The sequence below is a fragment of the Megalobrama amblycephala genome, linkage group LG14 (assembly GCF_018812025.1).
Source record: "Megalobrama amblycephala isolate DHTTF-2021 linkage group LG14, ASM1881202v1, whole genome shotgun sequence".
NCBI lineage: Eukaryota > Metazoa > Chordata > Actinopteri > Cypriniformes > Xenocyprididae > Megalobrama > Megalobrama amblycephala.
The window spans coordinates 7,367,117-7,380,889 of NC_063057.1; the positions used below are offsets into that span (position 1 = coordinate 7,367,117).

The 13,773-nt window shown below is 36.2% G+C and overlaps 1 protein-coding gene across 4 annotated transcripts in view; it reads right to left on the reverse strand.

Annotated features, from left to right (window-relative positions):
* osbpl8 (oxysterol binding protein-like 8) overlaps positions 1 to 13,773 on the reverse strand; it is an 81,923-nt gene that overhangs the window by 59,544 nt on the left and 8,606 nt on the right. For all 4 annotated transcript variants that reach the window (XM_048154720.1, XM_048154722.1, XM_048154719.1 and 1 more), the window contains one exon: positions 1,100 to 1,190. In XM_048154720.1, coding sequence (XP_048010677.1) covers positions 1,100 to 1,144 — 45 coding nt within the window. In that variant the 5' untranslated portion in view covers positions 1,145 to 1,190. Of the gene's footprint in view, positions 1 to 1,099; positions 1,191 to 13,773 lie in introns of those variants that run through there.

Consider the following 13,773-nt stretch of genomic DNA (forward strand, 5'->3'; position numbering starts at 1 on the left):
ACATCCTTCACTCCCACCATAGAGCTAAAGATCTGATCTCAATGTGGACACTAAATCTTTGGGAATACATGAAGTGATTCTGACACGTGGAGCTGGAGGAATATAAACCACACTTTACTGAAATTAACAATAAACAAACAAACCCCTTATAGCTCTTGTTCCTGCAAATGGCTTTAATGGCTCATGAATAAAGTAAATACTTACACAAGACCTACACATCTCCTGCTCAACAGACATTTATTTAGGTTAATGAAAGTGACAGAAAGCTCTTCTGTGTATGTGGCTCACAGGTGCATGCTGGCTAACACCTGAGGCTTGTGTGTGAAATGATTCACTGGCAGTTTGCACACTAGCAAATAACCAGAAATGCAATACAAACACAAATGCTCAATATGTGCTTCTTGTTTTTTCTGGTCAAAAGCAATGTGACATTATTTTCATGACAATTAAGATTTTTAACCCCGAATTTTGATTATTGCAATCCCAAAAATTACATATATCATCTTTTACCTGAAGTGATTCGTATTCATATAACGTATTGTTTTCGTATTCGTATTGTTTTGTACTGAAACAAAGACTTTTAATCTTTAAAAAATTAATTAGCATACATTAAATGCAGTGCAACAAATTCCACCATGATAAATGCTTCTCTTAATTTAAATATATATTTTGAAAAATATATAATTGCAATATAATCATTATAGGTACAGACAAATAATTTTACACAACACAGTAATAAGAAAAAGGGGCTTAAAATTTCTTAATCATAATGAAATAAATCTCACAATGCAAATGCAAATACAGGGTTAATTTTTTTATAGATGTTATTAAATTTGGGGTAGTAAGAAGTATCCCAGCATGCATTAGTTATTTGTACTATTCATTATTCACAGGCTCGCTCTCAAACACTGACAGCTGAGGTGTGTTTCTGTCTTTTGTAGTCGCTAATGGGAGAGAAAGTGTCGTGATTTTAAAGTGTGTCTGGTGTCAGCAGTGTTAGCTTTGTTCTTGTCATTGTGAAGGCCGATACATGCTTATGTGAGCTCTAATGGCTCATTATATTCCCATAATGCATATGTGTGTGCTTGTGAGCACTCACCTGAGCTCTCTCAGGATCACCCTGAGACTCGGCACAAGACTCCATGTTTCTCCAGAGACCGCCGGTCAACGCTGTTCACAGATCTGCATGTCTGTGGAGACACAAACATACTTACTTTTACCAATTACACTACGATGCATGTTTATGACTGCTGATTTAGGCTGGCCAAACAGATTAATCATAATTCAAGTAAAAGTTCAGTCAAAAATGACAATTGTTATTAAAGAATCGTATACTTGCACTGTGTCTGAAATTGAATACTTCCCTACATTTTAGCATGCAAAAAACAGTACGCCAACAGAAACTGCCGTTTAAAGCAACCAACCACAGTTTGTTATCTCATGTTTGCTAGTCTCTAGACAACTACAGACCATTTGATAATATCTGGCGCATATGGCCCTTATTTGAAGCTTGAGGTCACTCGACATTCAGATAATTATTTTCTTTTCAATTAAAGGGGTTGTTGATTATGATTTCACTTTAACTTTAGTTAGTGTGTAATGTTGCTGTTTGATCATAAACAACATCTGCAAAGTTACGACACTCAAAGTTCAATGCAAAGGGAGATATTTTCTTTTACAGAAATCACTGTTTAAGGACTACAACAAATGACTGGTAGGGACTACAACAAGCTTCTTCCCAGGTTGGTGACATCACTAACCTTAATTTACATAAACCCTGCCCCCCAGAACACGCAACAAAGGGGGCGTGGCCATGTTGGGCTGCTTTAGAGAAGAGGAAGAGTTGTTGTAGTAGAGTGTTGTTGTCATGCCGTCATTTTACACCGGACTGCTTCACAAACGAGGGTCAATTCAACACAAAAGATGAACATGACGGCACATGCTAGTGGATGAGTTGAATCAACTCCACAGCAACTACATAAATTTATCAACTAACCATTCAGAAACGTCCAGTTTCATTCTAAAAGTTGTAACTTCTTCCTGAGTCTCTCCATCAGTGTCGACTCCGGTTTGAACAATGTAAGGCTGAACACCGTTACTGACAATCCTCATTTTGGCTGCGTGAGATTCTCCAGCTTTGTTGTTGTTGAGCTGTTAAAGCTCTGCCCTCTTCTGGAAAGGGGGTGGGGAGCAGCAGCTCATTTGCATTTAAAGGGACACACACAAAAACAGCGTGTTTTTGCTCACACCCAAATAGGGGCAAATTTGACAAGCTATAATAAATGATCTGTGGGGTATTTTGAGCTGAAACTTCACAGACACATTCTGGGGACACCAGAGACTTATATTACATCTTGTGAAAAGGGGCATTATAGGTCCCCTTTAAAACAGCCATTTTAAGACAGGATGAAACCATCACACTGGCATTTAAAGCAACCCAGCAGTTTGTTTAGCAAAATTCCTCACATATTTGCTAGTCTGGACAATTACAGACCATTTCTTGACAGTTGCCACTACTTTTCCAGCACATTTCATGACAATATCTGACGCAGACGAGCTCAAACACTCGTCAAGCAGGTTCTTCAGATCATTTGCTCTTCTTCTCGGTTATAACTGCCTCTTTATCTCGACTATCACGCCGTCAGTCAAACAGCCCACACAGTGAGAATAAGCAGCATAAGCGTCCTCAGGTGCCACACAGACCTGGATTCAACGCATGGCCTGTCAACTGCTCAGACCAAACTTTCACTAGCGGAAACTTTTGATCTATAATTAGCAAAGTAGGTCATGGAGGGGGAAAAAACGATGGAGAGAAAGCAGAGACGGTCCAGGAGGCCTTGCAGGCTGTGAAATTGTAACAGTGTGGCGTGATACGGCTCAATTTACACCCTTTAACTGACCTGACATCCTCTTGCCTTTTTATTGTGTATATAATACGGGTATTTTTAATGTTTTTTGAAAGAGGTCTCATAAGCTCACCAAGGCTGCATTTATTTGTGCAAAGAGTAAAAACAATTAAATATTATTACAATTTAAAATAATGATTTTCTAATTTAATATATTGAAAAATGTAATTTATATCCTGTGATCAAAGCTGAATTATCAGCATCATCACTCCAGTCTTCAGTGTCACATGATCCTTCAGAAATCATTCTAATATTACAATTACATTTTAAAATATATTAAAATAGAAAAGGGTTTTCAATTTATAATAATATTACGCATTTTACTGCATTTTTAATCAAATAAATGCAGCTTTGGTGAGCATTAGAGACTTTTTTCAAAAACATGAAAAAAAAAATTAAAAATTAAAAAAAAAAAAAAAAAAAAACTATTACTCCAAACTTTTCACTAGTTTGTCAAATCTTTCCCATATGTAGGTTGTTTCCAGTCTCAGACTAGGATATAAAATTGTTTGAGAGTCACAGCTTACTGACTGGTCAACACAATGTTTGTGTGACTTCTAGAGAGACCTTGTCAAATTAACACGCCAGCGGGATGCAACCAGAAACTGGCAGACAACTGTGCACCGACATGCTACTGAATCAACATTCATGCCTCTTGAAACTGAATATGAATCACACAACTGCTGGGAATTATCCAGAGCCAGTGACTGAAATGCATCGGCCGGAGATAATAGTCCGCATGTACACACACACTCTCTGCAGACCAAAGGGAATGGAAACAGCTGCAGGCGCGACTTCAAAGGAAACTTCAATGCGTTCAGTGAAACACAAAGCCGGTGCAGGTGAAAGGCTGTGGAGGGGCGCACTGGTCTGAGAACGGTGATTGAAGCAGCGGGCAGTCCAGCTACCAGGAGCGGTGAGGAATATTTAGCTCTCTAAATGCCCCTCTGTTTATCTAACACCTATTCTGCCCATTTACAATGCTAATTTCAGTCACCGAAAGCACAAACCTTCAGATTTCCTTATGCATGGGTTGGGTAATATTGCTGAAACTTCAATATTCAATATATGCATTTGCTCAGAAATGGCACAAATAAATAAAGAAACCAATATTGATCAAAAAGCCACTGTAATCAATTCACTTCAAAATGTTAAATTTAGTAACATACAATAAAATGTACACTCTAAAAATCTTGGGTTGAGCCTTTTGGGTCATTTTTTGGGTTATATTTCCAGTGTTTGGGTAGTTCTTGTTTTACCCAGCTCCTGGGTCAGACATGACATAACCCAGTGTTTGGGTAGTTTTTGTGTTACCCAGCTTCTGGGTCAGACGTAACAACCCAGTGTTTGGGTAGTTGTGTTTCCCAGATCCTGGGTCAGACATAACAACCCAGTGTTTGGGTAGTTTTTGTGTTTCCCAGCTCCTGGGTCAGACGTAACAACCCAGTGTTTGGGTAGTTGTGTTACCCAGATCCTTGGTCAGATGTAACAACCCAGTGTTTGGGTAGTTTTTGTGTTACTCAGATCCTGAGGCAGACGTAACAACCCAGTGTTTGGGTTGTTACAAACTGATTCAGGAAAATGAATAAAATCTCCCAAATCATATATTAGAGACGCTATTGAAATATCTCTGTCTTAACACTCTCAAGTCATGTCACATTAAAATGGAGTGTTGTTGTTTGACCTTAAAAAGCAGTCTGAAGCACCATGTGGACAAAGAAAAAAATCCCTGGAGGCCGTTTCTTCTTATTGATCCCTCAATGCAATTTTCCAAGGACATTTAGTCTTCATTTGAGTTATTGATGTCCTGTCAGGGTGTAGAAACAGCGGTGTATGACAAGAACTAGTTGGTTTAGTTCAGTGGTTACCACCAACTCTGAAGATTTTGTATGTATTCCTTATTAAACACACCTGAGTCAACTTGTTAGTAGAGACTCAAAGACCTGAAATGGGTGTGTCAGATAAGAGGGACAAGCAAAATGGGGACAAAAAAAATAAATTAGAACAAACCACAAAAGTGGAAAAAAGAGAATCAAGAAATGCTAAAACTGGAAACGGAAAATCTGTTTGCAGAAGTAAAACCACAATGGGTCGAAATAAACCAGAAGAGAGGAGGACAACAAACAGCATTGTTTCAAAATATTCCTTAATTAGGTTTGTGTTTTTACACTGAGTAATAAAGCAAAAATCCAAAACCTTTCTGTATGTTCCCACAGACAGAAGTCTAGGTGGCAGCCTGTCACAGTCAACACTCCCACCTACACGATAACACTCAATCTGTGAGAACATACGAGATAAACTCTGAGAACTTCATGAGACGTCAGATCTGTGAGCAGATACAGATCGCTGTGGTTCTATGAGAGAAAATGTCCAAACTACTGCCACAGCAGAGCAATAAAAACATTCAGGTAGACGGTCTAATTTGATTCAATCTGCATGACCCAGTTTCTCTGCTGCAGCTGGAGGGTTTTGTCTTTAACAGCACTTACTCCACAGATGGTTACAGAGTGTCTGCTTATATTTTAGGCCCTGTTTACACCTTGTATTAAGATGCGTTTTTGTCGATCGGATCACAAGTTGACGAGAGAAACACATTCCCATTTACACCTGGTGTTTCAATCTGTCGCTTTTGTCCTCTTTCAACCACTGCTGTCATGATTTCTTCGAGGGGAGGGTCTATGGGCGGGTAAATGTATGGGTTTTCTTCAAATCTTTTCATCTAATGGACAGAATAAGCTCACGCAATTTACATATAAGCGCAAAAGGAGACGACGTAAAAACATATGCAGAGCAGAAGCGGCAATCACTGTGAGAGCGTGTTGGAAATCAGGAGTGGTGAGCCACTGGAAAAAATGCTTTGGTGGACACACAGCCTAAAGCAAGCTTTGACAAGCTGTTTCGAACTCCCAAAACAAACTTTGTTGAGTTCGCCTGATTTTGTTCAAAATTACGTCACTTCAGTTCGTTCGTCAATTTCACATCAAGTATATTGGAGCCTTTGGTTTTAGAGACAGAGTTACCTTATATGCTTGAAATTAGATGTATAGGGTAAAGAGCATCTTATTACATTCCTATGGACAAAAATATGCATATGCCCTAAAGTTCAAAATAAATCATCATGTGCGATTTTTTCAGTGAACTGTAAAATTCAGGCAAATATGTGTCACTCACAGGTACCACTAACTATATTATTCCTCTAAATAAACAACCAGCTGTAATTCATTTGAGTGCTTGATTACCTTACTGAAAGACAATTTAATAAGTCTCTCAGCTCTTCAACGCAATCCCTCTCTATTATTGTGCTGTTCCTCTCAGAATGAGTGCGTGTCTGGCCCAGGTGGCAGCAGTAGATAAAAGGTGTGTGTGTTTCAGTAAAAATATCTTCTTTTCACACATCTCTAACCAGACTCCCTCTGAGCTCAAGCGACTCATCTACCCCACCGACACGCTGAACAAACCACCTTGTGTCACACATACTGCCCCATATGGATTCACACAACCATAGAGGCTCACATGTTCATTTAGATCAGAGTCTGATAATATGCTTAATGAGTCATATTGTACATATCTGCAGCATTGTTCCTCTGAAGATCACTAATAATGCAATTACACAGGCTGTTTTTGCCATTTTTAGATTTATATTTATACATGACACTTGCTAATAGCGGCTAACCTCTTTGCATGAAATGAGTAATATATATATAATGTTTAATAATATATATATATATATATATATATATACACACACATAATATATATAATAAATATGAATTATAATATTAAATATTATATGTACATAATTGTGTGTGTATATATATATATATATATATATACATACACAATTATGTACATATAATATTTAATATTATAATTAAAATAAATAATAAAATATGTAATTAATAATAAATAAAATGTAAAATGGTAGAATATATATATATTCTATCATTTTACATTTTATTTATTATTAATTACATATTTTATTGTTACTTATTTTATTAAATATATATATATATATATATATATATATAATTTAAATATGTATATACACACACACACACACACACTGTATATATTCTATTACATTACATTTTATTTCTTTTATTTTAAATCATTATGCACAATTATGTTTAATGAAATACATTATGTACAGAATTTTATATATATATATATATATATATATATATATATATATATATATATGTTTTATTTGTTTATTTTATTTTAATTACATGTTTTATGTATAGAATTATATATGAATAGATGCATTTATTTTATTTATTATTAATTGTCATATTTTTATTATTAATTATTTTATTTATTAAATATTCATTATTTAAATTATACACAATTTATTTCATTTATTCATTTTTTGAAAATAATATTAAAATAAAAAAATATATACTTTGTTATAAAAAAAAAACCTGTTAGTAATGTTATTGATTTAACAAAGTACAATTACTACACACAATTAATTTCTCTTTTATTTTTATGTTTCATATTTTTTCTATCCAAAGTGATTTACAGCAACATCACGTCTTTCTCAAGGCCCCAGTGCTGATGGTCCATAATTAAACCCTTGAACCTTCCACCGCTCAGTTCGACACACTGCTCACTCCACAGAGCTGATGATATGCGGCCGCTGCAGCCTGTCAGCACGCCGCTGTCACTCTCTTGCTTTCTCACTCTCCTTCTCTTTTCAGCACCAGGCTTAGACAGATTAGCGGGTCAGATCTGTGTTACTAAGGAGTAGAAGTCTCTGTCCACATCAGAGAGGGTTTCCATGACGTAACCTCATCAGTTAGACACCCTGATTGTTATCGTGAAATGTTCTTCAAAAACTACCGTATTACCGTCTTTCAACATTGAAGCATTTATAGAGCACGCAAAACAGCTAAGCCGAGGGATAAACAAGTGTCGACTGAATCTAATTCAATCTTATAATGAACAGACCACTAGACAACTGTTATATGTCTTTAAGTGGCTTAACTTCCAAGACCTTCTAGTGTTTTTGTACCAGGAGGAGACAATGAGTCATTTCTCCCACAGATCATGATCTGTATAAAAACTTCTGTAAATATGTTTTTAGTAATCACAAAAAAGAAACAAAATTCCTAAGGAGTTGTGCACCAAAGTTTAATACTTGCATTAAATCTTAAAAAAGGAGACCTAATGCCCCTTTCACAAGATATAATATAAGTCTCTGGTGTCTCCAAGTTTCTGTTAAGTTGTGTGTCTGTTAAGTTTCAGCTCAAAATTCCCCACAGATCATTTATTATAGCTTGTCAAATTTGCCCCTATTTGGGTGTGAGTAAAAACACACTGTTTTTGTGTCCCTTTAAATGCAAATGAGTTGCTGATCCCAGGCCCCTTTCCAGAAGAGGGCGGAGCTTTAACAACTCATGCTTTAGTTGCTCAACAACAACAAAGCTGGAGAATCTCACGCAGCCAAAATGAGGATTGTCAGTAGGGCTGTCGCGGTTAAGGAATTTCCCTTGCGGTATTTTTGAGTGGCTCAATAGCGCGATATGTGGTATTACCGCCAAACTGTATATATATTATTTATTATATATTATATACATACAATACAGTCCAAAAGTTTGGAACCACTAAGATTTTTAATGTTTTTAAAAGAAGTTTCGTCTGCTCACCAAGGCTACATTTATTTAATTAAAAATACAGTAAAAAAAACAGTAATATTGTGAAATATTATTACAATTTAAAATAACTGTTTTCTATTTGAATATATTTCACAAAGTAATTTATTCCTGTGATGGCAAAGCTGAATTTTCAGCATCATTACTCCAGTCTTCAGTGTCACATGATCCTTCAGAAATCATTCTAATATGCTGATCTGCTGCTCAAGAAACATTTAATGTGTACAATTGTACAAAATATTTGTGTACAATATTTTTTTTCAGGATTATTTGATGAATAGAAAGTTCAAAAGAACAGTGTTTATCTGAAATCTAATCTTTTGTAACATTATAAATGTCTTTACTGCCACTTTTGATTGATTTAATGCATCCTTGCTGAATAAAAGTATTAATTTCTTTAATTTCTTTTCAAAAAAATAAAAATAAAAATTCTTACTGACCCCAAACTTTTGAACGGTAGTGTGTAATGCTACAGAAGCTTTGTATTTCAGATAAATGCTGTTCTTTTGAACTTTCTATTCATCAAGGAATCCTGAAAAAAAAAAAAGTACACAACTGTTTTCAACATTGAAAATAATCATAAATGTTTATTGAGCAGCAAATCAGCATATTAGAATGATTTCTGAAGGATCATGTGACACTGAAGACTGGAGTAATGATGCTGAAAATTCAGCTTTGCATCACAGGAATAAATTACTTTGTGAAATATATTCAAATAGAAAACAGTTATTTTAAATTGTAATAATATTTCACAATATTACTGTTTATTTACTGTATTTTTAATTAAATAAATGTAGCCTTGGTGAGCAGACGAAACTTCATTTAAAAACATAAAAAATCTTAGTGGTTCCAAACTTTTGGACTGTACTGTATATAATCTGTGTAACAAGGTCATATTCAAAACAGGAAGTGAGAAAGAGAATGTCAAAATAAGGGTCTACATTACAGAACATAAACCTGACAATAAGATCGTAGGGCTATTGTTATATATTAAAATACTTACGATCTGATTAAACAAGAGACTTTCTGCTGATATTTCACGAGTATAAGCAGAACTACTCATCTCTGCGCGTTCTAGATGGGCTGTCAGTCAGTACAGTTATATTGTTGCGCCACAAGGTGGCGACAAGGGACTGTCTTTGAGTCTTTAAACCGTTCATTCAACTACACACTCAAAACCGCTGGTTCATTCGAAGAGAGATGTAAAGAAACAAGCTGTTGAAATCATTTTAACTTTGAGCGCCACTTTATAAGGCTCAGCTGACTAGTAATCGATGCTAAGGCAGAGATTTCGCTATCCTTGGACACGGCCTTTTTTCACAAATATATATATGTCTCGGCCTGAAGGACAGGTAATTGCACGCACTCAGTTGATCTCTCTCACATTCACTGCCTGTTTAGGCTTGTTTAGTGCAAATCTACAGAGCCTCTGTACAAATCACCAAAATACACATTATGCTATCATTATTAACTTATTTAAAGGTGCCCGAGAATGCTTTTTCACAAGATGTAATATAAGTCTAAGGTGTCTCCTGAATGTGTCTGTGAAGTTTCAGCTCAAAATACCCCATATATTTTTTTTTATAAATTTTTTAAACTGCCCATTTTGGGGCATCATTAACTATACCCTGATTTTGGCAGCGCCGCCCCTTTAAATCGCGTGCTCCCTGCCACACGAGCTCTCGACTATATTACAGTGCATTTACAAAGTTCACACAGCTAATATAACCCTCAAATGGATCTTTACAAGATGTTCGTCATGCATGCTGTATGCATGCTTCGAATTATGTGAGTAAAGTATTTATTTTGATGTTTACGTTTGATTCTGTATGAGTTTGAGGCTATATGCTCTGTGGCTAACGGCTAATGCTACACTGTTGGAGAGATTTATAAAGAATGAAGTTGTGTTTATGCCTTATACAGACTGCACATGTTTAAAAATGACGGCTCTTGTCTCCATGAATACAGTAAGAAACGATGGTAACTTTAACAACATTTAACAGTACATTAGCAACATGCTAATGAAACATTTAGAAAGACAATTTACAAATATCACTAAAAATATCATGCTATCATGGATCATGTCAGTTATTAATGCTCCATCTGCCATTTTTCGCTGTTGTTCCTGCTGGCTTACCTTGTCTGTGCACAGATCCAGACGTTAATACTGCCTTTCCTTGTCTAATGCCTTGAACATGGGCTGGCATATATGCAAATATTGGGGTCATACATATTAATGATCCCGACTGTTACGTAACAGTCGGTGTTATGTTGAGATCCGCGTGTTTTCCGGAAGTCTTTTAAACAAATGAGATTTATATAAGAAGGAGGAAGCAATGAGGTTTGAAACTTTTCCATGTACTGAACTCTTGTTATTTAACTATGCCCAGATAAATTCAATTTTTGATTCTAGGGCACCTTTAATATTTAGTATACATGCATGAAGTCTAAAACGAGAAGGACATAATCTTTCAAAAAATAACATGCAAATATCACGGTTGCTGCAGTTTTTGCAGTCCTCTGCGGTTGGCTCGTCAATAGCGCGGTATTACGATATTGCTGTTATCGCGACAGCCCTAATTGTCAGTAACGGCGTTCAGCCTTACATTGTTCCAAACCGGAGTCGACACTGATGGAGAGACTCAGGAAGAAGTTACAACTTTTATGTACATTTTAGGTTTAGCGAAGTCATTAACCCGGGAAGAAGCTCATTGTAGTCCCTACCAGTCATTTGCTGTAGTCCTTAAAAAGCAATTTCTGTAAAAGAAAATATCTCTCTTTGCATTGAACTTTAAGCGTTGTAACTTTGCAGATGTTGTTTATGCTCAAACAGCAACATTACACACTAACTGAAGCTAAAAAAGAGAAATCATAATCAACAACCCCTTTAACAAAAGTAATGCTTGACTAACAACAAGTTTAAAAGCCAAAAGATAGGAAGAGGAACTAGAAAAAGAGCACGGAACAAAAACTTAAAGTGAGAAGCACTTTAATATTAAAAGCTTTTTAAAAGTGTCATGCAGCGTAACAGCAATTACAAAATGAGGTTCTTCAAAGTAGTAAATGAAATATCGGCATTCAGGTGAACTTCCACGTATGCCAGAAGGCAGAAGTTTGAGATAACACAAATCACCCACCCTGACACACATCCAGCCGGCTTGTGACATCACCATGTGACATTTTTATGATCAGCATCATTTAATAACAGAGTCAGGAAATTGAATTATGTAATAAGAGCCACACAAAAGCCAAACTGCGTCGTACATCCTTCACCTCTGGGCACCAGCTGCAAATACTTACAAAGATTTCCCTCCAAATAACAGCCTCTTCATCCTTTAATATTCAATTATCAAAGCTGAGCACGTCAATGTGTCTTAAAGTGGCTTGAGCGTGTTTTCAATTAAAGAGAATTTAAACCTCTGCCCGAGGCGAAGCAATAATCTCGCAATTACACCGACTAAAGACAGATGGCGAGAACAACAATCATCCGTTTGTGTCAATGTGTCAGTGGCATCTTTAAAGGCCACACAAAACTTGGTTATTCAGTGCTGAAGGGGAGGCAGAAGGTGTGGAATAGCAGTCATACCAGCCCATCATCAAAGAGAGAGAGTCACACCCAATTTAAAGCATTCAGCACACCACCACCCTTCTGTTTGCTCCATAAAACATCTGCTCTGTGCCCTATTTTTAATGCAACTTCATTTTTTTGCATCATCTATCCTGTTATGTTGTTTTAAATTCTGGCTTAAAGGAATAGTTCACCCAAAAATAAATCATTTACTCACCCTCAAGTTCCAAACCTGTATGAATTTCTTTCTTCTGCTGAACACAAAAGAAGATATTTGGAAGAATGTCGGTAACCAGACCAGACGTTACTGATATTATCAATAGCTTCATAGCAAGTGGAATTGTACCACCCACTTTTAAACATGCCATAGTCCAACCGTTGTTAAAAAAAGATTCATCTTGATCAGCATGATCTGAATAACTACAGACCCATTTCTAAATTATCTTTCATTTCAAAAGTTGTCTATTCTCAGATTTCATCGGTCCTGAATACTTTAATATTTTTGACACATTTCAGTCTGATTTTAGAGAACTTCATAGTACTGAATCTGCCTTGTTGAAGGTTACCCAATTAGGGTTGGGTACCGTTCACATTTTAACCAGTACCGATACCAGTATCGGTATCTGAAATTTGGTGTCGGTACCCAACGATACTTGTTTTCGGTACTTTATTCGCCGTGTAATAACAAAAACATTTATTTCAGTGAAAAACCTCTCAATTTCAACATTTTTTATTTAATATAGAGCGGTTTCTGCGTGGAACTTCGCAATGAGATTAACAACGCAATGAGATCATAGGTCATATATGGACTGGAGTAAGCGAGCGTTTCAAGTTTTTATGTTTTTATTATTATTTCAAACAACAGTCTCCGTGCTCACAGACCACAGACATTAATATATTAACGATTTATAAGATGAATCACTGTCTGGCCATCTGGGATTTTGGTATGGAAATAAAGGTTATGATCATAATTTTTTGGTAGTATTACACCATATCATGCATGTATATTAGCACCGTTTGTTGTTTTCTTGTGGTATGAGATAGAGCGTTTGGACCCAGAAGCACTGCCACGTGACGTCAGACTTAACAACCGAATTGCGCTGTCTCAGTTTGCATCAAGTTTTGTGAAATAAAAGAAGCCATTGCCCAGTGTGTTCTGTTTGAACAAGTTGCAGGGATGATGTCGCATGGTCTCTCTCTCTTTCTCTAACCTCTTGTGCCCAGATGAGTGCTCAGGTACTGAAATTTGCTACCGATTGATTTAATGTGAATCGGTGCTCTGTAGTACCGACGTAATTCGGTCAGCGCCCTTAAAAGTACCGAGTTCAGTACCCAAACCTGGGATATTGTACTTTCTCTTGACCCAGGTTCTTGCTGAATTTAAATTTAAATGCAGCATTATTTTTTGACTTAAGTGCAGCATTTTGACACAGTATACCATGCCATCCTTTTACGAAGACTTGATCATGTAGCTGGGTTTCAGGGATCTATGCTGAATTGGTTTGCATCTTACAATAAGGATTATTATTGTTAATTTGGGGAAATGTTTCTCATCTCGTGCTCAAATCTCCTATGGTGTTCCACAGGGCTCTATTCTGGGTCCTCTTCTTTTTTACCTTATATATGCTATATAAACACAATTTAT